The 23,847-nt window shown below is 45.1% G+C and overlaps 1 protein-coding gene across 7 annotated transcripts in view; it reads right to left on the bottom strand.

Moving 5' to 3' along the window:
- Window positions 1-23,847, bottom strand: part of UNC13A (unc-13 homolog A) — a 541,202-nt gene that overhangs the window by 166,036 nt on the left and 351,319 nt on the right. For all 7 annotated transcript variants that reach the window (XM_069649468.1, XM_069649472.1, XM_069649467.1 and 4 more), the window contains 2 exons: window positions 14,183-14,226; window positions 12,117-12,195 (listed from right to left, as the gene is read on the bottom strand). In XM_069649468.1, coding sequence (XP_069505569.1) covers window positions 12,117-12,195; window positions 14,183-14,226 — 123 coding nt within the window. The remainder of the gene's footprint in view (window positions 1-12,116; window positions 12,196-14,182; window positions 14,227-23,847) is intronic.

The raw sequence follows: 23,847 nt of genomic DNA, 5'->3' as shown, positions 1-23,847 counted from the left end.
AGAGACCAGTGGAAAGCAGCAGAATTTCTCAGCCTTCCCCAGTAATCTGGCAGTAGCCAGAGAGCAGATCAGGATGTACGTTTGAGTTGGAAACCCAGAGAACAACAGAATGTTAGCAACAGGTAAAGAAAGCTCTCTAACAAAGAGGAGGAGTATAGAAAGAGTAAGATTTCTGTGAAGTCAGCCATTGTTGCGAGCAGGAGGAGGAAGTATAGAGCTGTTGTACTGACATGTTGCTAAAGACATCAGCTGACCCTCGGAACGCCTGAGAACCCTGAACTGCACCGATAGCCTGACAGTGGTGCTCAAAACTCTGCTATGCACCCTGATTGAGTGGTGCACTGAGAACCCAGAAAGGTGACCATGGCCTGAGACCAGTGCAGAGAACCCTGCCAAACACCTAGAGCCTAGGAGGGATGCAGAGAACCCTGCCAAACACCTAGAGCCTAGGAGGGATGCAGAGAACCCTGCCAAACACCTAAAGCCTGGGAGGGGTGCTGAGAACCCTGCCAAACACCTAGAGACTGGGAGTGGTGCTGAGAACCCAGCCAAACACCTAGAGCCTGGGAGTGGTGCTGAGAACCCTGCCAAACACCTAGAGCCTGTGAGTGGTGCTGAGAACCCAGCCAAACACCTAGAGACTGGGAGTGGTGCAGAGAACCCATCCAAACACCTAGAGCCTGGGAGTAGTGCTGAGCACCCTGCCAACCACCTAGAGCCTGGGAAGGGTGCTGAGAACCCTGCCAAACACCTAGAGACTGGGAGTGGTGCTGAGAACCCAGCCAAACACCTAGAGCCTGGGAGGGGTGCTGAGAACCCTGCCAAACACCTAGAGCCTGGGAGGGGTGCGGAGAACCCTGCCAAACACTTCGAGCCTGGGAGGGGTGCTGAGAACCCAGCCAAACACCTAGAGCCTGGGAGTGGTGCTGAGAACCCAGCCAAACACCTAGAGCCTGGGAGTGGTGCTGAGAACCTTGCCAAACACCTAGAGCCTGGGAGGGGTGCTGAGAACCCAGCCAAACACCTAGAGCCTGGGACGGGTGCTGAGAACCCAGCCAAACACCTAGAGCCTGGAAGGGATGCGGAGAACCCTGCCAAACACTTAGAGCCTGGGAGGGGTGCTGAGAACCCAGCCAAACACCTAGAGCCTGGGAGTGGTGCTGAGAACCCAGCCAAACACCTAGAGCCTGGGAGTTGTGCTGAGAACCCAGCCAAACACCTAGAGCCTGGGAGGGGTGCAGAAAACCCAGCCAAACACCTAGAGCCTGGGAGGGGTGCTGAGAACCCAGCCAAACACCTAGAGCCTGGGAGTGGTGCTGAGAACCCAGCCAAACACCTAGAGCCTGGGAGGGGTGCTGAGAACCCTGCCAAACACCTAGACCCTGGGAGTGGTGCTGAGAACCCTGCCAAACACCTAGAGCCTGGGAGTGGTGCTGAGAACCCAGCCACACACCTAGAGCCTGGGAGGGGTGCTGAGAACCCTGCCAAACATCTAGAGCCTGGAAGGGATGCTGAGAACCCAGCCAAACACCTAGAGCCTTTGAGGGGTGCTGAGAACCCTGCCAAACACCTAGAGCCTGGGAGGGGTGCTGAGAACCTTGCCAAACATCTAGAGCCGAGAAGGGATGCTGAGAACCCAGCCAAACACCTAGAGTATGGGAGGGGTGCTGAGAACCCTGCCAAATACCTAGAGCCTGGGAGGGGTGCTGAGAACCCTGCCAAACACTTAGCGCCTGAGAGGTGTGTTACAAACCATGCAAACCACCTAGCGCTTGAGGAGTGGACTGAGAATGCTGCCAAACAACTAGAGCCTTAGGGGACTGAGAACCCTGCACAAAACCGAGAGCCTGAGACGGGCTCTGAGAACCATGAAAAGTTTCTAGAGCCCGAGAGGAGTGCTGAGAACCTTGAAAAACGACTGGAGCTTGAGGGGGACAATGAGAACCTTGAAAGGTGTCTAGAGACTGAAGAGAGGTTGGAGAACCTCAAACAGTGCTTAAACATTCAGAGTGGAGATGTGAACCCTAAAAAGTGGCTACAGTTTGAAAGGGGCACTGCGAGCCCTGCAAGGCACCTGGAGACTGAGGACACTTGGAAACATCAAGATAAGGCAAGGGGAACCGCTAAGAAGCTATAAAGTTGGGAAATAATAGAGACTTGTAGACAAACTAATGACCAAGAATGTAAGAATTCCAATTGCTAAAAAGTATTCCTTGTCTTCGAATCATTTGTGCTGAAACCACCACACTAGGGCAGGCGGAATTCCAGTCTCTCCTTTTAATTGTGAACTGCCTTGAAGGGATTGGCGCATGATTCAGGAAATTGCAGAGCCGGCATATGATGCAAGTAAGACCTTCTTCCAGGATGGTCATGTATGATCCTCTCGCGGAAACTATCAGTGGATTTTGTGCGGTAGAGAAAGCTAAAACGACAACACTAATCACAAGATAGGCAACGCTTGAAGGCATCATTTCACTCTACAGGAAGCCCTCAGATGTAGCACTCCTTACTGTGTTTATGGTTTGGGTCTATTTGACCTAAAACATTTAATCTAATCACATTTGATCACATTTATTTGACCTTTTTTCGGTTTAAAATGCGGGGGCAGACCCCTTGCAATCCCCCACCCCGCTTCCCCTCAACCTAATCTATACCCTTACCCAACCCCATATATATATATATGCATGAGAAGATGCACCCACCAATTCGAAGACTTCTGAATGTCCGAATGGTTGGAAGGAGTTGTGTGTTGGAGGACCTGAGGTGCCTGGATAACTTTCTGTGTTTTACCAAAGATGCCTTCATGGTCGCCTTAAACTCAACCCTCTTTTTAACTGGGAGCCAGTGTGGGTAGGTAAGGCCTGGAGAAATATGGCCACATGTGCCCGTTTATAAGAAAAAGTCTGGCCACTGAAATTTGGACTGTTTGCTATTGGAGGCTGCTGAAATATAGACGATGTTAGGGGCAACTAATAACCACAGAGGACGACGGGGGCTGCACCGAGGCCATCAGAAGAGGCGCCATCTTTCTAGCAAACACATTGCTTTCATTTCCTGACCATTGGAATGAGCCACTGGCTGCTGGAACAGTCTAACCCACTGCCCAAGGCCAGACCTGCGCGCCTGAATCCACTCCCTCCATGCTCTTCAGAGACACTTCACCACACTGCCGTGCCTCCATGTGTGGCCCCATTTGACATTGAACACGAATATCAGCAAGTGATTTTGGGTTGGATTCTGGTATTTGTGCCACTGTGTGGCTTCAGTGGCAGGAAATATGACCCAGTCACACCATTGGGCTTAGCCAGCCAGGTGACTCTTGACAGTCAACCAGACTCTATGGAACTCTGCAATGGAAATTGAGCAATGTGGTAACTAAGGGCCCACTTGCTTAAAGTCCACACATCTCAGCAGCGAGAACAAGGGGGTGCCATGGTCATATGGGAGAAACATAGCCTTCAATGGCAGGTGCAACCTTTCTGCTCAGTTAATGTCCATACCTATTTTGTCTCACAGGCCCGCTGCAACCTTCATCTCCCTAATGGGATTTGTAGTCCAAAACATTCTGGAGAGCCAAAGGTTGCTGGCCGTTGCAGGGTACATAGCTTTACCTTTGTTTCTGCCACCCTATTGGCCTCCTCTGTCCCTTGTTGGAATAAATGCATCGACTGTGTTTGTGTATATGCTTGGCCTTGCCTAATGCAGGGGGCCCTAAAAATACCCATATTTCCCTTGTATGCCCCATTACCTTTACAAGCGGCCTGTAGCATGCACATGCCATCTATTTCTATTGTAAAATGTCTTTGTTGTGAATTCTATTTGCAATGTATTATACCTTTTTCTGTGATCATCGCAGTGGCAAGCATCCAATAAATAAACAAATAAATACAGGGGGGGGGGGCAGAAACACTTACCATGGCCTTTAGATACCGGGATGCAGGAAATAATGGAGACAATCGTTACTTAAACAGCTCACGAATAAAGCAGCGTGCTCCAACCACCTCAAACCCCCAGCAGACCAAGCATTGCTTTGTGTGGAACATTTTGTATATCACTGCATGGCTCCCAGAGCTGGTTCGGGACGCTGATGTATACAATGTACATGTACTAATACCAGCTGTGCAATACATAATTAGAACGCCAGGGTATTTATCTTTAGAAAGCAGCACCTACGTTCCCCATGCACACTGACAAGTGACGAATGCGACTATCACACGCTAAGATTAGAACAAAACAATGCCAATCTTACTGATTCATATTAAGAATGGAGGCGTTTTTTTCTTTTTTTTTAAAGCTAGGTTTAGAAATGAGAAATTTCCAAAGGTGAAACTAAGCAATGCCAGAGTGAAATCCATCCTTGGGAGCAAGTACATCAGTCGCATTGTCATGAGATAAATGCTTATTTTGGCTGTTAACCCTTTCCCCTGACGTTTTGGCATGTTTAAGGACATTAGTCGTAACATCATGTTTTGGGTGAGTTAAACAGCTCTGTGCATTGCCTTGATTCGTTTTCAATGGTACGTCATTGCGCTCAGTTCCTATCACATTATATTTCCTTTGAGTAAGACTTTTGTTTCTGCGCACACTGTGCTTCATCAGGACTCAAATGTATCATTAAAACTTAAATGCCACATAACTGTGCCTTGTATACATGGAGACTGGCTGTTTTCCATCAGCCATAAGGGACAGGCTGTAGTGCCTGATTCATGGAAAGTTTTCCTATAGGATTGCGCCATTATAAAACATTTCTATGAATCAGGCCCTATATCTGTTTTAAACTCGCCAATCATTTGGCAAAGTGCCCTTTGCTATGAATGTTTTTCTCATGAGTGTTTGAAGGAAAAAGAAGGAGCCTCGTCCTCCAGAAGCACAAGGCACCTCTCCCTCCTAGCATAGAGGATCCCTGCCCCGATGTGTGGAGGCAAGGCACCCCTCCCCCCTAGCATAGAGGATTCCTGCCCCGATGTGTGTAAGCAAGGCACCCCTTCAACCCTAGTATATAGGATGCCTTCCCCGATGAGTGTAGGCAAGTCACCCCTCCCCCCTAGCATGGAGGATGCCTGCCCGATGTGTGTAGGCAAGGCACCCCTCCCCCCTAGCATAGAGGATGCCTGCCCCGATGTGTGTAGGCAAGGCACCCCTGCCCCCTAGCATGGAGGATGTCTGCCCGATGTGTGTAGACAAGGAACCCCCCCCCTAGCATAGAGGATGCCTGCCCCGATGTGTGTAGGCAAGGCACCTCTCCCCTCTAGCATAGAGGATGCCTGCCCGATGTGTGTAGGTAAGGCACCCCTTCAACCCTAGTATATAGGATGCCTGCCCCGATGTGTGTAGGCAAGGCACACCTCCCCCCTAGCATAGAGGATGCCTGGCCCGATGTGTGTAGGTAAGGCACCCCTTCAACCCTAGCATATAGGATGCCTGCCCCGATGTGTGTAGGCAAGGCACCCCTCCCCCCTAGCATGGAGGATGTTTGCCCGATGTGTGTAGACAAGGCACCCCTACCCCCTAGCATAGAGGATGCCTGCCCCGATGTGTGTAGGCAAGGCACCCCTCCCCCCTAGCATAGAGGATGCCTGCCCCGATGTGTGTAGACAAGGCACCCCTACCCCCTAGCATAGAGGATGCCTGCCCCGATGTGTGTAGGCAAGGCACCCCTCCCCCCTAGCATAGAGGATGCCTGCCCCGATGTGTGTAGGCAAGGCACCCCTCCCCCCTAGCATAGAGGATGCCTTCCCCGATGTGTGTAGGCAAGGCGGCACCTCTCTCTCCTAGCATAGAGGACGTGTAGGATAAACACTTCACTTTCATTGTCCACTCCGCCACAGTCTAGAATGAAACAAATTGTTCGAAAAAGCTTACACCTTAGCATTCAAATGTGCAAATATGCATGTGCGCGTGGGGACCTTGGCGATTTCTAATTTGCTGATCTGTTGGCGAGAAGGTGTTCTGGGGGAAACCAAATGTGCTGAGCGCAGGAGAAAAACCTAACTATGTTTGCCTTGTGCGCAGGTTTTCAATGTCCTAAATTAGCGAAAGGAGCTCGTCTGCCTAGCAGCTCTTCCACGCTACCTGAGCAGATGTTCACTGGGAAGAAGGTGGCAGATTCATTTGGGGGTGGGGAGGAGATGCTCTGGATGCACGCTGCTGTATATCAGAAAAGAAGCCCAATAGCCTCATTACGACCCTTGCGGAATGGGTTTACCGGCACCGGTAATGGTGCAGGTGCCGGTAAACCCATTCCGCCCTATCACGAGGTCCACGAGGTCTGGTAAAACCAGACGTCCTTTCTAGGTCCCGTGAGGGGACCAGGGAGCTAATAATTAGCTCCATTCCCATTGAGCCCTATGGGGGCTCGAATGGGAATGGGGATTCGTTTTGTGAATGAGGAATTACCGGGTCCTCCAAGGTTGGAATGACCCGGTAATTCCTCATTCACAGACCCTGGACCCGGACACAATTTTGGAGGCAGCCATGGCGCTAATAGCACCATGGCTACCTCCAAACTCGTAATGAGGCCCCATGGATGACATTAGGAGCAGTAATAGACTAGAAGTTACTATGAATAAAGGCACAACAACAAACCTAAGGACTGACACTGATGCAAGGGTGGGAATAAATGGGGTTCAGCAACAGGAATCAATGATAGGAGGAGACGGATACCCCCTCAGTAAAGGGATGTGTAAAATCTGCGCTGCCTGAGTGTGACTGCTAGCAACATGGATCACATCAAGGCAACCCACTGTGTGTGTGATTAGTGTTCTGAGGTGGTTATCTGTTATATGTATTTTCATGTTCAAAACAAATACAAACTATGCTTATTAACAAAGGAGTGGCGTTTGACTAGACGTAGTATTCTATTCGATGAAGTGATCTCCGATTAGGGGAGTTGTGGGATCAGGAGTTGCATTAGATCAAAGGGGATCTGTGGTTAGAAGTAGTATTAGATTCATAGTTGGAGTGAATTAAAAGTGGTATTAGATAAGGGAGAGCATTAGATTAGGAGAGGTGTTGGATCAGGAGTTGCACCAGATTAGGGGTGGCATGTGATAACGAGTAGTATTAGATTCATAGTTGTACTGAATTAGAAGTGGTGTTAGATAAGGGGAGGTATTAGATTAGAAATCACATTAGGTAAGACTGCTATTTAGTTACAAGCATTACTGGCTTAAATATTCACAAGTACAAAGAGGATCATTTTGCCATCAAGTAGAAGACAGTCATTATGTGCCTCTACAGTCTAATTTGTTTAAAAATATAATTATTGAAAGGTTTCCAGAGGGCAATATCCCCATATCCATGTGCACGGGTTTTATAACATGGGTGTGAACTGGAAATGTATTATGATATTTCAGTGAGTGACAGTGGGGACACTTTGGGCAAGTAGAAAAGGACAAGGCAATAGAGATCTGTATAGATTTGAACAGATTTGGTACTGTTATACAAATAAAACATGGCAGCAGATCTTACCATAGGTATAATACGATTATTAACATAAGCACCCCGTTATCTTGTCATGTGTAGATTACATTATGTTAATACATTAAATTGGAACGCTTACAGATTAGTACTGCAAGCGACCAGGCTGTAACCTCAGATCTGCATTGTATCATTTTTATTGATCTCTGCTGTGTCTTTAGGAGAGAAGACAAACCAAATGCAAATCATTTAGAGCCCGAGCCCAAATGAGGACTCACCCAGTCCAAATAGCTGTGCCACATCCTCTCATCCTCTCTACAGACCCCAGACACAGCCCTGTCTTGTCTTGGGGCTTTTCCAAGGAGTCCAAGTTAATGTCCGTGGGCATCGCAAAGAAGGAGGTTTCTGTGCAGATACGGCATTACACTTACGGTTAATAACGCAAGCCTAAATTGTGACAAGAAAGCTTACATCCTTGCATTTTAAATTCCTGTGGTCTACCACACTTTGGGCCAGATCATATGGCTGGTGGTATCCTGCTGGTAAATCCAATGGGATACCACCAGACAGTAATACTGTTACCACCACTTGCTCTGCCGGAATTGCCAGCAGATTACAAGTGGCAGTAAATGGGGTTAATCCCCATTCGATGGAGCCCCATGGGACTCCATGGGGGGATTTGCTGGTATTGCCATGACAAAGGTTGGATTCAGGTGATCTGATTACAACAAATAAGAGTCACTCAGGCCATCAGACAGACTTCCGCAGAGCCAACCAAATGCTAATATGCCTCTAGTGAGTCGCAGAGCCGACAAAATGCTAATATGCCTCTAGTGAGTTGCAGAGCCAACCAAATGCTAATATAGTTCTAGTGAGTCGCACAGCCCACCAAATGCTAATATGCTTCTAGTGAGTCGCAGAGCCGACCAAATGCTAATATGCTTCTAGTGAGTCACAGAGCCGACCGAATGCTAATATGCCTCTAGTGAGTTGCAGAGCCGACCAAATGCTAATATGCCTCTAGTGAGTCGCAGAGCCGACCAAATGCTACTATGCTTCTAGTGAGTCGCAGAGTCCACCAAATGCTAATATACTTCTAGTGAGTCGCAGTGCCCACCAAATGCTAATATGCTTCTAGTGAGTCGCAGAGCCCACCAAATGCTAATATGCTTCTAGTGAGTAGGCTACTATGGCCTTAGGGGGAACAGCGTTTCACAGGCGATAAATTAGAGATGAGGATAAGTGCTAAATAAGAGTATTCGCCACGAGCAAAGCATGACTTCCATTTTGGATTGTATCCCAGATGCATGAAGTGAGGACAGAGGAGGCATGCCAAACCGAGTAACTGTGTTTGTATTTGTGTAGTGAAAGCATTATACTGCTGGCATACCTTTACATAACTGCTTTACAATACTCAAATATGCAAGAGAGTAGGGATGTGAATGGATTCCGTTATTTCATTGGATTGTGTCTGGCTTTCTGGGAGCTCTTCACTCATCCAGAGCTAAACAGAGACTTCCTTCCGTGAAACACAGGCTCCCTAAGATGAACCATTCAGCTCGCCCACCTCGACATAGGTGCATTCAGGGTTTCCAGAACATGCAATGTCATGTGGACACTATGGACTTTCCCATTGCACATCACTGTAACCATCAACTTACTCCAGTTGGTTCCATTCACATGGATCAAGATTCCAACTCCCTGAATGCATTAGGTTGTTAGATGGCAGCCCAAATATACCTTTAATACATCTAAAACAATTGGAACTTGAAATCCCAACTGCAGATGAACTTTTGTAGAACATATAAGGCAAAGGTACTTAACTAGGATAGGATACAGAGCACTGAGTACTCGGCAAAGAAGGAAAGATACGCAGAGTATCCGTTACAAGCACATTGTATTTATTTATTTATTTAAATGTTTCTAATGCGCCACTCACCCATAGGTCTCAGGACGCACACAAGACAAAACAAGACTAACAACGTGAAACACGGAACAGAAGGGGAGAAAGAAGCAGGTCATCTAAATGGAGTTCCCAGACCATACCCAATTAACAGCCTGATTCATGGAAGCATTTTATAATGGTGCAGTTCCATTGGAAAACGCTCTGTGAATAAGGCCCTAAGTTTTGCTGCCCTAAGTTGATGTTGCGACGATTCATTGCATGTTTGCGATTGGACATTTTACCAGTGCATGAAGGCACAGGTGCGTGGGCCGGCATAGTGTGAGAATGACCTGATTGTTGTTTTTGCAAGTGTCAGATAGAAACCACAAGACATATCCTGGCAAGCGGTCCAGAATTGGGAAGCCTATCTATACCCGGAAGCATAGCTCTAGCTGCGTGATAATGAAGCCAGCGAACCATCCGCGGATCCATTTTGGTCTATGCTGTATTCGGCAGAATCACTCGTGATTACGGCTGCAGCACACATACCATGTTTGGGTGCAAGTTCTTCCCAAAATCAGAGAAAATAGGGGGGGGGGCAAATGGACGAAGTTGCTAATAGGAGCGGTAATAGAAATAACTGTAAGCCTATACTTTCCGGACATGATTTGCCTGAGAAGCACTGGATTGGTATTGGATTCACCCATGGTATGATTGGTAAAACCTATGAATTACAAGAAGCAATATTATGCATCTGTAGTAGGATATTTGTTTTGCATTATAATGGAAACTATAAGTGAACAATGAATGTACTATTTCATGTGATGTTTTATGTAATGTTTTTTTGCAATATTTTATAAATGTTTTGTGTAAAAGCTTGTCCGTGCCTGGAGATATGGTGTCCCGCTGAAGCGCAATGGTGTGGCCACCGTTTATGTATCATCTGTACCTCGATCGAGCGGAGGTTCCCAAAACAGTGATCCGGGAGCGTTTCTTTTGTTTTTGTTGTGGAGTGCCAACACATGCCGCATTTTGACCATGTCGGAGCAGGAAGGGCCTCTGGAAAGAGAGGTAGATGGGAAGGTTGGGGATGCAAAGGTGTGGAGCAGATACCAGGGAACAGGGGATGTGGTGGAAGGACAGGCTATGTTTTAGGATGCGTTGGACAGCTCCTTTCTCCAAACGTTGTCGTCTCAATGCACTGACAGGGAAGAGGAGACGGGAAAGGGAAGTAGAGGTTCAAAAATGAATATTCTTATCTGCGTTATGGCTGACTTTGAAGATCAGCGCCGAAATAGTCAGTTTAGTCTGCCCAGCAATACAAGGACGCCTCAGAGGAAGCATCAGAGGAGAGGGGGCAACAGAGTGTTATGTTTCATTGTTCGCTTAGGGAGCACCTTATTATCACTTTTGGCGATTTCAATTATTTTATTGGAGTGGTGCATTGTGAGCGTCAATTCAAAGAGTCCTCTGAAAATGTTGAAGTACAGACAGGGACCAAAGAAATACAGGAAATATGGGAAGGGGCATCGAAGCGCAAGCAAGAATTGGAGAAGGGAGTTGGTGGGAGTAAATATCAGGAATGTGGAGGGTCCAGGGCGGCTAATGGTATGAACAAGGCTCCATGTGTTAATATCGCCACAAAAATATCGCCATAGAAGAATATCACCACATGTTTGTGGCGATATTAGGCCATGGAACCTGCGGGGGACACCCCCGCAAGCCCTATCATTTTTTTAATGGAGCTGGGGACACCCCCGCTACCCTGGTCCCATTACTCCCATAAATTATCCCCACTAATAATATCGCCTATGGCCTTACCCCCAACCATATATATGGCTAATTGGAGGGGATAATATTACCTGATACCATTAACAACCTCTTTGGTCATGTTTATTTATAAAGTGCCTATACACAAGGCAAGTGTTTCAAAGCGCTCAAGGAGGGTGGGAACATGGGGAAAAACAACAGTTGAATCAAAGCCCTTGAAATTCTGAGGCGATAATAGTCTGCAACAGGCGGAGTAAGTGCAAATAATACAATTAACAGTTGAGACACTGCAAATACGCCTGACGGCGATTCTGCATTTTTTGCCAGTGCGATCAGGAGGAGAAGACAGGGAGAACTGACAGAAGATCTTCAGGCACAGTGCATTCAGATTGTTCATTCGGATTTGTTAATTTTCATTTTTTTCCCATAGCGCTAACATGTTGCTGTTGCCTTTGTGGTGTGCTTTGGAACCATAGAGTTGGACAGAGAGATAGACAAACAGGAAAGAGGGGGCATGGAAGATAAGATAGTGAGAGACTAAGAGTTAGTTGTGCATATGGGGGAAAAAGGGGTGGAGTCATGGCAAAGGGTTGAGGTACAAAAGGGGAGAACTGGTCATAGGAGAGGGTGGGAATATGCATGGGGGATAGGATAACCATGTGGGGAGGAATTGGAGTAGATTTAAGTATCGATGCTTCCCTGCATTTGTCAATGCCCCAACATGCCACCCTTCTGCCACTTCGAAATGACTGGAGGCAAACGTTTGTGAGATTTCAACGCGATGCGCAGATTCTGAATAGATAACCAGCAGTTGAAGGTGGAGTGAGCACCGTCACCAGGGATGTACGTTGACTGTATGTTAAGTGCATACATCACAGTGCGCTCTTTAGTGCTTCCTCCAATGTCTTGTTTTCTGGGAACAGTGCAAAATACAATGCTGGTGACACCTGCTACAGCTTCCTGGGACAAGAAGTACACGTGACACATTAAGGCCCTCTCAATGTTCAACCGAGAGAGTAGAAAAGCATTAAATGATCCTCACCAGGTCGCTCACGAGCGGGATGGGCTTCCTCTTCCGGATGTCAGGCATGCTGTCAATGATGATCAGCCCACCGGCAGTGCTGTGATGGGAGAGCAAGCATGCAGTCCCCGGTGAAGAGGAAAGAGAGAGAGGACACATACAGTTTACTATAAGGTCATTTAAAGAAGGTTTTCACATTTTAATGCTGGATCCTTCATTTTCTGCTTCCCACAAGAGGTGGACAGAGCAATAGAAAAACCCGAATATGTCCCTGCTGGAAGGTGCCTCTGAAAAGCTGGGAGGGCCCGGAAAGAGTCAGTTGCATGTCAGGCAAGACTGCCAAAAATGCTGAACTAAATTGAACACTGACTCTTCCCTGCAATCTGCAGGCCTTTGGGAGAATTTACCGAACGGCAGTGCCTCTGAAGGGCCCAGAGGACCGGGCACATGTCACACAGTGACCGACACTTCCCTTGCCTCCTTGGCCCTCCTCAGATGGTGTTTAAACTTGAATTGGAGCTTTTATCTCACAGTGATCGTGTGCCTTAGGAATAAACTGAAACATTTGCAAATGTGAATGTCCTGACAGTTTCAGAAATGCCACTAAAAAGTTCATAATCCTGCATTGCAACTTTTAGGCCTTGCCTCCTAGTTGCCTGTTGGACAAATCAATGATCACTTCCAATATCTGATGACCACAGCCTTATGTCACACACATGACTTGAATGCGGACCTCACTCTGCAAGAGCTTGCTTTTTGATTAGAGCACGGTGAGAACATCAGCCTTGGGTACATGTATTAGCCTTTTGTGCATATTTAAAAAAGTTGGTAATTAAAACATAGAGCAATGCATCATTTTTATGCTGCAGTTTTTTCCTGTTGCTAAATATTCAAACCAAAGACACTTGCCCCTTATGCTGGCAGGGCGTTGGTAGAGGAGTGAACAGAATATACAGGAAAAAGGTCCATGATCTATAGTGGTGTCAATGGAATGTAACCACCACCAGTCACACATCCAAGAAAAAAATAATACAATGTACATAAAATGGACCGCAACAAAGTAAAAAGGGCATATCAAATTTTAAAAAAATCAATGGAAACCAAAACAAAAAAAATATCAAATCAAATTGATCAACCATCACCTTATCAAATGTCAACCTTTTCATCATCATCTTGGTGAACATTTGCAGTTTTCCAGACACATTATTTACTGATTTGTGAGGATCTGTGAGAAACGTTTCAGAGATGTGGGACTATAAGGGCCTTTCTCAGCAGGACTACTAAAACTTTGATTTGAAACATGAAGAAGGCTTTTTCTATTCCAACTGTTTTAGCTCAGCAACTTCTCCAATCTTAGTACCAAAATATTTGAGTTGTCGCGTTTTCTATGGAGCTGACGTGGATGACAAGGAATGCAGTCTAAACTGGGATTTAACCCGACACTAAAACGGAGTGAAACTAATCACAGAGGATTAAGACTGAGAGCAATGTTAAAAAGATATGCCCAGATTTGAAAAAGGCGCATAGCCGAAACACGTGTCATCTGAAGGGCGACGCATTTGGAGGAATAAATAGTGATGACAGTTATCAACTTGGCGCTTGTCTTTAATGGATTAATATGAGAGTTACTATAACTTTGAAGCCACAGAATGGTTTTTGTACTTCCCAGTGGGATGAGACTGCAATCAATTGAATATGGTTTGTCTTATTCTTTTACTAATTGAAAAACATGAACAATTTTATTATTCATAAAACCCCAAACTAGTCACTTCAGCTTACACATATTGTAGCTCTGCCCTCTTCACGCATGACTTATTGCAGGCGGTAGCCAGTAATAAAGACGCATGGGAAAAGGTCGCCAAGAGGCGACATTGGATGGGTCACAATACTTTTCAGCCTCACATTCTTTTCCAAGGTATGTAAACTAAGCCTATGGGACATGAATGACTATAAGTGCCATAATGCACTGGTACAGGGGCCACTAAAACTGAGTGTTTCTCTGCACGTAGAGAGCAGTGTATAGATGCACCTTGCGATTGGAGCTTTGACCTGACCCCTTAAACAAGAAGCAACACAGATTCACTTACCCGCCTTTAAACCACATGGATTTGGACTCGCCTTCTCCTCGGGCCTGCAAGACGAAAGTGTTCACAGTTAGCGTACATTGATTTAACCGCTCGGCGAAACCTCAGTGCCGTGGAGACATGATGTGGCCCATTTCATCAGGCGTGCACTAGATTGCGGTCTCACAGGACACAATGGGCCTCATTCCGAGTCGGGCGGTAGCGGATACTGGGCACCGGTAAGGAGACCGGTGCCGGTAATCCCCTACCGCCCGATTCCGAGGTCCCCTAACGGGACCCGTAAGGTACGTTTGGTCAGACCAAACGTACCTTACGGGTCCCGTTAGGGGTCCAGGGCGCAACTAACGGGCTTGCCATTTGCAAGCCCGTTATTTGCGCCCTCCCCATTCCCATTGAGCACTCTTGGGGCTCAAATGGGAATGGGGAATGGCATTTTCAATGGGGACTTACTGGTCCTGCAAAGGCCGGACTACACCGGTAAGTCCCCATTGAACTACACCGGTGCCGGACCCGTTATTGGTGGCAGTCATGGCGCAAATAGCGCCATGACTACCACCAAACTCGGAATGAGGGACAATGTCAAAGAAGGACCTCAAGTCCTCGAGTTACCTCTCCTCCAACAGCCACCAAAGGATGTCTCATATGGGAACCCATGTGTTGTCCAACGTACTGGAAAGGGCACTTTACGTACAAATGCGATTATCTCTGACTAGATATGGGTGACCCGCGGCTTGAGGTTTGAAGAAGGCAACCTAAAATGGTGGGCAGGGCAAGTACAGCTGCAGGAAACAGAAACCAAGAAAATGAGCTGGCAACCAGGTCTGCCAGGGAGATCTAGTCTACCAGGGGATATCTAGTCTACCAGGGGATATCTAGTCTGCCGGAGATATCTAGTCTGCCAGGGGATATTTAGTCTGCCAGGATATATCTAATCTGCCGGGGATATCCAGTCTGCTAGGGGATATCTAGTCTGCCAGGGGATAGCTAGTCTGCCAGAGATATCTAGTCTGCCAGGGGATATTTAGTCTGCCAGGGGATATCTAATCTGCCGGGGATATCTAGTCTGCCAGGGGATATCTAGTCTGCCAGGGGAAAGCTAGTCTACCAGGGGATATCTAGTCTACCAGAGGAGAGCTAGTCTACCAGTACGTATATTGTCTATGTCACACCTCGGTCCACTTTTGGATTCACATTCTTACAGCTCCCTCCACACTGTCGAGACCGCGTGGACCTTGGGTTTCCCTGCAGGTGTGATGGGGAATTTCATAGGGTGCTTGTTGTAACCGGTTCTGCGGGTGCTGCCAGTACTATTACTACCACTATTTTAGTAGCATTCTGTATTGACCACACACACGCATTGCTGGAAAACCGCAACTACTGCGACTGATGAGGAGATTCTGGTCTCTGAGGCTCAACATACAGGATGGCCCTTCACAAATGGAGCCTAGTTTACTTTCTAGTCACTGGCGAAAGAGTGAGGGATTTGTAAGGTACACCCTAGAACCGTAACACCTTTTAGGAACATGGAACTGCAACATAATTCTGTAACATAGATTAAAGGAGTTTAAAATGCTTATCTATGTTTGTTTCCGATTTTTTTTTTTCTTCTTAATCTCATTTTTTTACGACCAGTTCTAGAGTGAACTATGCATCGGGCTGGTAGCAATACCCTCTATTTCAACAATTGCGATGATGAAAGAACACATTAGCTTTAGGAGTACACAAGTATCAGCCACGAAATGAAGAGGAATTAATTAGCAAACATACTTCTATGTCCTTTTATATACCATGTTTTTACATTCTTCTGACGCAGAAGTCACAGAGGAAAACTGAGAAAAATAACAAAGTGTCAACACAGAGGGTGACGCGTCTTTACATCGATGCATTGGCATGTTTACGTGTTTGCATCAGTACATTTACATAGAGGGTGACGCATCTTTACATTGATGCATTTGCATGTTTACGCGTTTGCATAGATGGTGACGTTTCTTTACATTGATGCATTTGCATGTTTACGCGTTTGCATCAGTACATTTACATAGAGGGTGACGTTTCTTTACATTGATGCATTTGCATGTTTACGCGTTTGCATCAGTACATTTACATAGATGGTGACGTTTCTTTACATTGATGCATTTGCATGTTTACGTGTTTGCATCAGTACATTTACATAGAGGGTGACGCGTCTTTACATCGATGCATTGGCATGTTTATGTGTTTGCATCAGTATATTTACATAGAGGGTGACGCATCTTTACATCGATGCATTTGCATGTTTACGCGTTTGCATCAGTACATTTACATAGATGGTGACGTTTCTTTACATTGATGCATTGGCATGTTTACGCGTTTGCATCAGTACATTTACATAGAGGGTGACGTTTCTCTACATTGATGCATTGGCATGTTTACGCGTTTGCATCAGTACATTTACATAGATGGTGACGTTTCTTTACATTGATGTATTTGCATGTTTACGTGTTTGCATCAGTACATTTACATAGAGGGTGACGCATCTTTACATTGATGCATTGGCATGTTTACGTGTTTGCATCAGTACATTTACATAGAGGGTGACGCATCTTTACATTGATGCATTTGCATGTTTACGCGTTTGCATCAGTACATTTACATAGATGGTGACGTTTTTTTACATTGATGCATTTGCATTTTTACGTGTTTGCATCAGTACATTTACATAGAGGGTGACGCATCTTTACATTGATGCATTTGCATGTTTATGTGTTTGCATCAGTACATTTACATAGAGGGTGACTCTTCTTTACATTGATGCATTGGCATGTTTACGTGTTTGCATCAGTACATTTACATAGAGGGTGACGCGTCTTTACATCGATGCATTGGCATGTTTACCTGTTTGCATCAGTACATTTACATAGAGGGTGACGCGTCTTTATATCGATGCATTTGCATGTTTACGCGTTTGCATCAGTACATTTACATAGAGGGTGATGCGTCTTTACATCGATGCATTTGCATGTTTACGCGTTTGCTTCAGTACATTTACATAGAGGGTGATGTGTCTTTACATCAATGGATTTGCATGTTTACGCATTTGAATCAGTACATTTACATAGATGGTGACGTGTCTTTACATCGATGGATTTGCATGTTTACGAGTTTGCATCAGTACATTTACGTCTGCATTCACATTAGTTTTGCTCATTTTTCAGGGGACAAGCAAAACCTAAAAACGGATCAGAGGTATACAAAAAATAAAAAGAAAGTGGGTTTATGGGTGGGAGAAAGGGAGGAGGTTTGCTACTGTTTTTTTTTAACGATGCAAAAATGCAGATGCAAAGACGTGAAGACACAGATGTTGAGACACGGAACCAACATTGAGCTCCATGGGACTATATTGATTATTAAGAGTCCTTTCAAAACTAGAACTGAGAGGGCTTGCAGAATATGTCCAATATATAGCAATTTCTGTCTCAGCTGTCAGTAGATTCATCCCTGGCAGGCAAATGTCTCTTTGGTCTTCCACACATAGAGCATCCTCTTGCAATTCTGGTTTTGTATAGCTTGATTCATGGAATTTTTTTGCCCGGTTCAAAGTGACTTTCCACTGTCGAAAAGTGGCTTTGCACTGCCGACACAAACCCTGATTCATGGAACTGTGCAACGTGGATTCTTGCAGTGCAAAATCAGTGCAAAGTCATTTTGTACTGCAAAGATGACTATGCACTGACTTTGCACGGACTTTGCACTGCAAAAATACACTTTGCACAGTTCCATGAATCAGGGTTTGTGTCGCCAGTGCAAAGTCACTTTTCAGCAGTTCAAAGTCACTTTGAACCATGCAAAAAATTCCTTGAATCGGGCCTTAAGTGATTAGATGGTGGATATTAAGCACATATGTGTTTGAAGGGCTTACATAGGTTGCCCTTTGCAGCGGGCTATCACCATAGGTCTTGGTTCCTTTTGCAATGGTAGTTTGTTTTGTGCAACGAGCTGTGCTAGAGGTGGGGGATAATTGTAAGCTATCAGGGATGTTTCTGTGCATAGCCTTTGCAGGTTCTTTTCTCTAAGTGGCACTGGCTGTGGTTGTTAAATGTTGTTTCCGGGCAGCGGAGGGGTTCGGCACTGTGTCTCTGTGTTGTCTATTCACATTTCCAGTTCCTTTATCTGGCGAAGTGTGTCTGTGGTAGACCTACGATAGACCTATAGTATGAAGGGAGTTCTTGGCACATTTTCCCTTTTGTTAGCACATGTGGTTGGAATTGATTGCTTGAGTGTACAGTGGATATCACGTTGTGTGCTGTGGGTATCGTGCTCTGTTGCAGATCTTCGTTTTCATGTGTGAACCTTGGGATTTGATAGTTTCTGTTGTTCTATTGTTTGAGGCGGTTATGCTGGGGATCAGGAAGTGTGTTTCATGGCAATATTGATGTAAGGAGATTTATTCCAAGATGGAAATAACAGGATTATCATACTATGGTGCAAAGGTTGTGCCCTTGGCCGTTCCCGTCACCTGGAAGAAATGTCTGACATTGAAGAGGAGCTGTTTCTCATGAGTATGAAGTCCATGAGGTAAGTACTGCTATTTTCTGCACTCATCGTTACAGTTCTTTATTGTGCATTTATCTTTGGCCAGCTGCTATGGTGAGTTGTAAGGACTTATGCATCAGTTTTCCTAAAATGTCAACATTATTTTTCATTCGAAACATGAATGCATTATTTTATTTTTTAAATGCAAGTTGCCTCAAAAAAATCGAAAGGTACAGGGTTAGTAGCGTTCAGAGGGGCGGGAAACAGGATACCTTGGAAGAGGATTGTTGCGGGAAAGCCTACCTTTTCATCAAGCAATGCCAATGTAAAAAATCAAGATAGAATATTTTCTTTGAAAACACTCACTCAGATCCTGGATCCTGTGTCTTGATCCAGGAAATAATTGGTTGACCAGGATTGATAGTTTGGGAATTTTGATGATCAGTCTGAGTATTTGTGGGGTGGGTGTACTTATTGAGCTCAGTTGTTATTTGGTGTTTCTCCTTGGCATTGATCTGATGGTTTGTTTCGTTGTTTTCCTGCTCATAGCTGCAGGGCCATCATTGAGATCCTGTCAATAATTGGCAGCAATTAGTGGCCATTATGTTTCTTCTATGTACCGCAATGCGGCCAGGACGCTCACATCATTTCTCCAGTAGCTATATGTTACAGTTGTATAGTGATGGCTTGGTTCATTAATGTGTTCATGTGGTTATTTTCTGGCAGTCTGAGGTTTTGTTGAGGTTTCTTCTTTATATACCCTTAGGCTGATAAAGAAAGAACTTACAATGTTTGGACTTGTGACTCCATTAACAACTCAATATTCAGGATTATCAAATTCGAGGAACTAGTGGGGTTTGTGATGTCTAGAAAGGTAAGCAATGTTAGCACATGGAAATCGTTATTGACCTCCTCTCAGCCAATTGGAATGTTTACAGCGCAGTCAATAACTAGCTACTGGTATTGACTGCATTCTGAACCTTCTATCTTCAGAAGCAGACAGGGAAGCAGCAATGCAATTTGCAGGATCTTTTTTTGTTGCAACATGCAATTTAACGTTTGCAAAAGAAAGATAAAACATTGGAAAATGTTTCACTTTCGTATAGAGAAACTGTTTACTTTTACATGACACCAAATGCATGCTAATGTTAAACCTGTTCCAGTTCAATCAAGTTGCAATTATAATGCTTAACTTACAAAAGAACACGTTATTTAAATGTCTCAAAATAAAACCACATTTAATTTACCAACTCAGTTTGTCCATTTACATTACTCACTCTCAGAGCACAATTATTAACTTTACCAGGAAAAATCCAAAACATGTATTGCTACTTACCGATATGTGCTAATAGCCTTACAGACCTCGGTAGGGGTCATTATCGCTTGGGATAATTACCCTATCCCAATTTATGGCCCTCAGCTTCACCTCAGGCCATTGGTGACAGGTCATTATCCCACAATAATGGACCCTCCCTCAGTATATAAGGCTTTATTATTATTGTTTGACTAGTATAAGTAGTGTGTCGTTTCTTTGTCCATGGAATTGCTTTGTGCCACCTCCTTCTCAAACTCATGCAAAGTGCTCTATCTGCATCCAAAGTGGGCTGCCCTGTGTTCTTTCTTGCGAAAACTGATGTACTTTTTTTGGGGACGAAACAAAAGTTATCACTACAAGAAAGATAACGAATCTTTCGGTTGTCTATGTACTGGTGCTTCCAAAGTGCTTCCAAACCAGGGTATAAGAGCAGCTGACATATACGTGTTGGAAAGCAATGTCATAGCATTGATAAGTGGATAATTCAGCAGAAAACCTATGTTGCATGTTGTTGGGATGGGGCAGGAGTAGCTTCCGTAGTCACTTTGGTTTCTATTTTCTTTTGATAAATTGGATTATTATAGTGTCTGTCCCAGATGTGGGATGCTTCAGGGTCCGGAAATAGAATGCTCAAAGATGGACGACTTAGATGTCGCAACTTCTGTTGAGTATGAAATAAAGAGGTTGTCGTTCGGGAATCTGGAAAAAGCCAGGATCCAAAAAAAAGAAGGCAAGAGAACATTTCGAAACTATGAGGGGATATTTGGCCCACAAAAAATAGATCACTAAGCTGTATTGTAAGGAGCGTATCTCAGATTACACGCCACAAACATACTGAGATGCAGGAGCTGCATTCGAACAGCCTGACCATCCTAGAGCATCCAAGCTGAATCTTAACTCATATTTCCTCTGCAGTCTACAGAGACAGGGCACCACCGATGCCAACTATTCTTATCTAACAGATGTGTGCACAAACAAGTATACAGGTGTTTGCACACGTGTGCAGGTGGTAGGCACTAGTGGGCAGAGACAGGAGTGTACATAAGTATATAAGTTGCCTTTAGTAGAGAGAGACATATATGTGCAGAAGTGAGCAAGATGGGGCTCCTAGTGAATACAGGCATATGGGCATGCAGAGGCGTTGCTAGGGGAGATTAGGGGGGCTGTAGCCCTGGGTCTTTTGGGTGTAGCCATGGATAGAAGTTGAGGGGTTACAACCAAAAAGGCTAGCTAGCCCCCAGTCCCGACAGTCCCAAAGTTAGCATAGCCCCAGATCTTTTCCAGACATAGCAACACCCCTGTGGGCACGGCTAGAAAAAAGCGCTATCAATGGCTCCATTGCTTGAAGGCCTTTTGGTGCTGAGGAAACAAGCCCGAGAATCACAGAAGAGCACAACTTTATTGACATCTGTGGACATCATATGTCACCCCAAAAATCAAACCTGCTAAGGAAGTGGATTCCACAAATATGGAGCCAGACAAGATAATGAATGACTGCCTTTCCATTTCAGGAAAATGTGAGGATCTCAGTGAGAGGAAGTGTGTGAGCTGGAACCTATCATGAAAGGTCGTTTCTTCTCTGTCCACTGTTCCCTCTTAGGCCCTGCTATTCGGCTCCGCCTTTTTGTCTTTCTCCTTGCAGGGGGAATGCCATGTACCCCTTTCTTGTTTTTACATTTTTTGATCCTGTGGCAAAGTAAACCTCTAAAAGAGGTAAATTGTCCTGTCAATTTCACGATCAACCAGAGGCTGTCGAAAAGGTACTTCCACATTCAAAGATGAAGTGAAGTAATATCATGACAAGGACACCAATGTCGATAAAATGCAGCCCTTCAGGGCAGAAGGAAAAATGTGTAGAAATTTCAAGTGATGATAATGTCACACCTTTCACTTTAGCAAATGGAAACCACAGATTCAAAATAGATGGCGTTGGGAAAACTGTTATAACCATGACATTAAGGAAAAGGGTTCTGACCCAGAGCTGTTCGCGATCATCCCCAATCGGCATCTCGGCATTGTTCATATTTAATTTTATCCAGTGGCCATTTATTCTCCAATTATGCTCCTGCACTCCTGGTGCCCACAGTTGTTGTTTCCAAGAACTTGGCTCAAATGTTCAAAGATCTGCTTTCACACAGAATCAGTAAACCCGAAGGCTACATGATCAACAGATGGCACTGGGGCACTCCATAAATCAACATGTCAATGACCATATAGAGGAAAGAAAAGGAAAAACAGGTACAGGCTGTGACGGATCGCCCATGATAAACATACAATGGCACATTGCTGTTCCGCAAGCCCGTCCTGTGCAGATGCTCAAGCAAGATCTTACTGTCAGGCTTGTTGAATGGCAGGCACCAAGAGATCCATCATGACCACAGCTCTGACTCTGCTGGTGTCTGAGGCCTGACGCAGATGACTAAATGCAGAGATACGCAAGGATTCTGGCACTCTAGCCAAATTGAAACCTGTGTGAAGTAGATTGAGAATAATGAAGAAATCAAGATAAATCTTGAGGAAGGGAGTCGTGGTGAATTCCAGTAGCCTTGTAATGGTTGCGAGCAGGATATCCATCTAAAACGTATGAGCATTTGCGATATTGATAAAAGAGAGGAGACCTAGGTTAAGTAGCCTTCGGTGTGGGCCGCATCATGAACCATGAAGGTCTATGTCATACCCTTTGGGACCACGCCAGTTCAACAACATAGCAAAGGAAGGCACCACTGCCTGATTTAGTGGCCTTAGAAAATAGGGATCGGAATAGATACCGGGGAACCCCTATTTAAGGTGACCAATCAGTGCAGGTTCTGTGCCTCCAGTCATGGGAATAAAGTTGTTATTTGTAGACTTTAATGGATCCCTGAAAGAAGGCGCACAGTTAACTAAGTGCAGGTCAGTGTGAATAGGATAGGGACCAATACGACCCATAATGAGCTGCATTTTGTTCTGAAACAAAGTGCGATACCTTTTCAAAGAGTGTGCGACCACACCATTTGGACTGAAGAGACAGTATCAATAGAAACCTTTTTAACCTCCCCCTTCACACTCACCAGAAGGATATAACATGAAAAATGTACGCAATGTGCTTAGTTTTTTTTCTGGTCAGAAATAGCCCCCTATCAATCCAAAGTGCAGGGCAGGAGTGACAGGGATTGAATATTTCAAGCAAAGAAGTCTGGTTGTCACATGCAGATCCAAACTTTAAAGAGATCAACGCTAAAATCTAATTTGGTTTGGAAACACCAATAGCGCTGCAAGGATCAGTGAGTGAATGAATAAAGTATTCTGGTAAGATCTTATCCACCTATGCATCTTTATGTTGGGTGGGGATTTATGGGAATCGGTGGAGATGGCGATTGTGGGCAGGCAAAACAGCTGAGAATTAAACTGTAACAGAGGCAGACATGATGATCCTCCAGGTATTGCCATGAGAATTTGTTGGGTTGGTGACTTTTTAATGAGTCACAGAATTTCCATATTAGTTAGTGGCATGATCATAATGTGTTTTCCAGAAGTACCTTTGACTTATTCTCCTTTTGAGAGTCAAATAGCATTGGGAAGTGTCCTGGACAATAGTGTTTCTATTGCTGTAACCTATAGCCAATCAGTGACACTCCGTGACCACCTTAGAATGCTATAATGTAGGGCACTGTTCTGCTTGATTACTGTTATGGGTCCCTCCAAAGCACGAACCAAGGTGTGAGCAAGAGACTGCTCTATGGATGTGTGGTAGGCAACAGTACAAGATCCTTCATCTATAGTAGGGTTGAGAGGATTCAAAATCCCGCACGGAAGGATGAGGGATATGTTAAGATGGGAAAGGATAGTCTTATCACTGTCA

The sequence above is a fragment of the Ambystoma mexicanum genome, chromosome 1p, assembly GCF_040938575.1.
Source record: "Ambystoma mexicanum isolate Mex_15411 chromosome 1p, UKY_AmexF1_1, whole genome shotgun sequence".
Classification (NCBI taxonomy): Eukaryota; Metazoa; Chordata; class Amphibia; order Caudata; family Ambystomatidae; genus Ambystoma; species Ambystoma mexicanum.
This window is presented reverse-complemented; position numbering and strand designations above follow the sequence as displayed.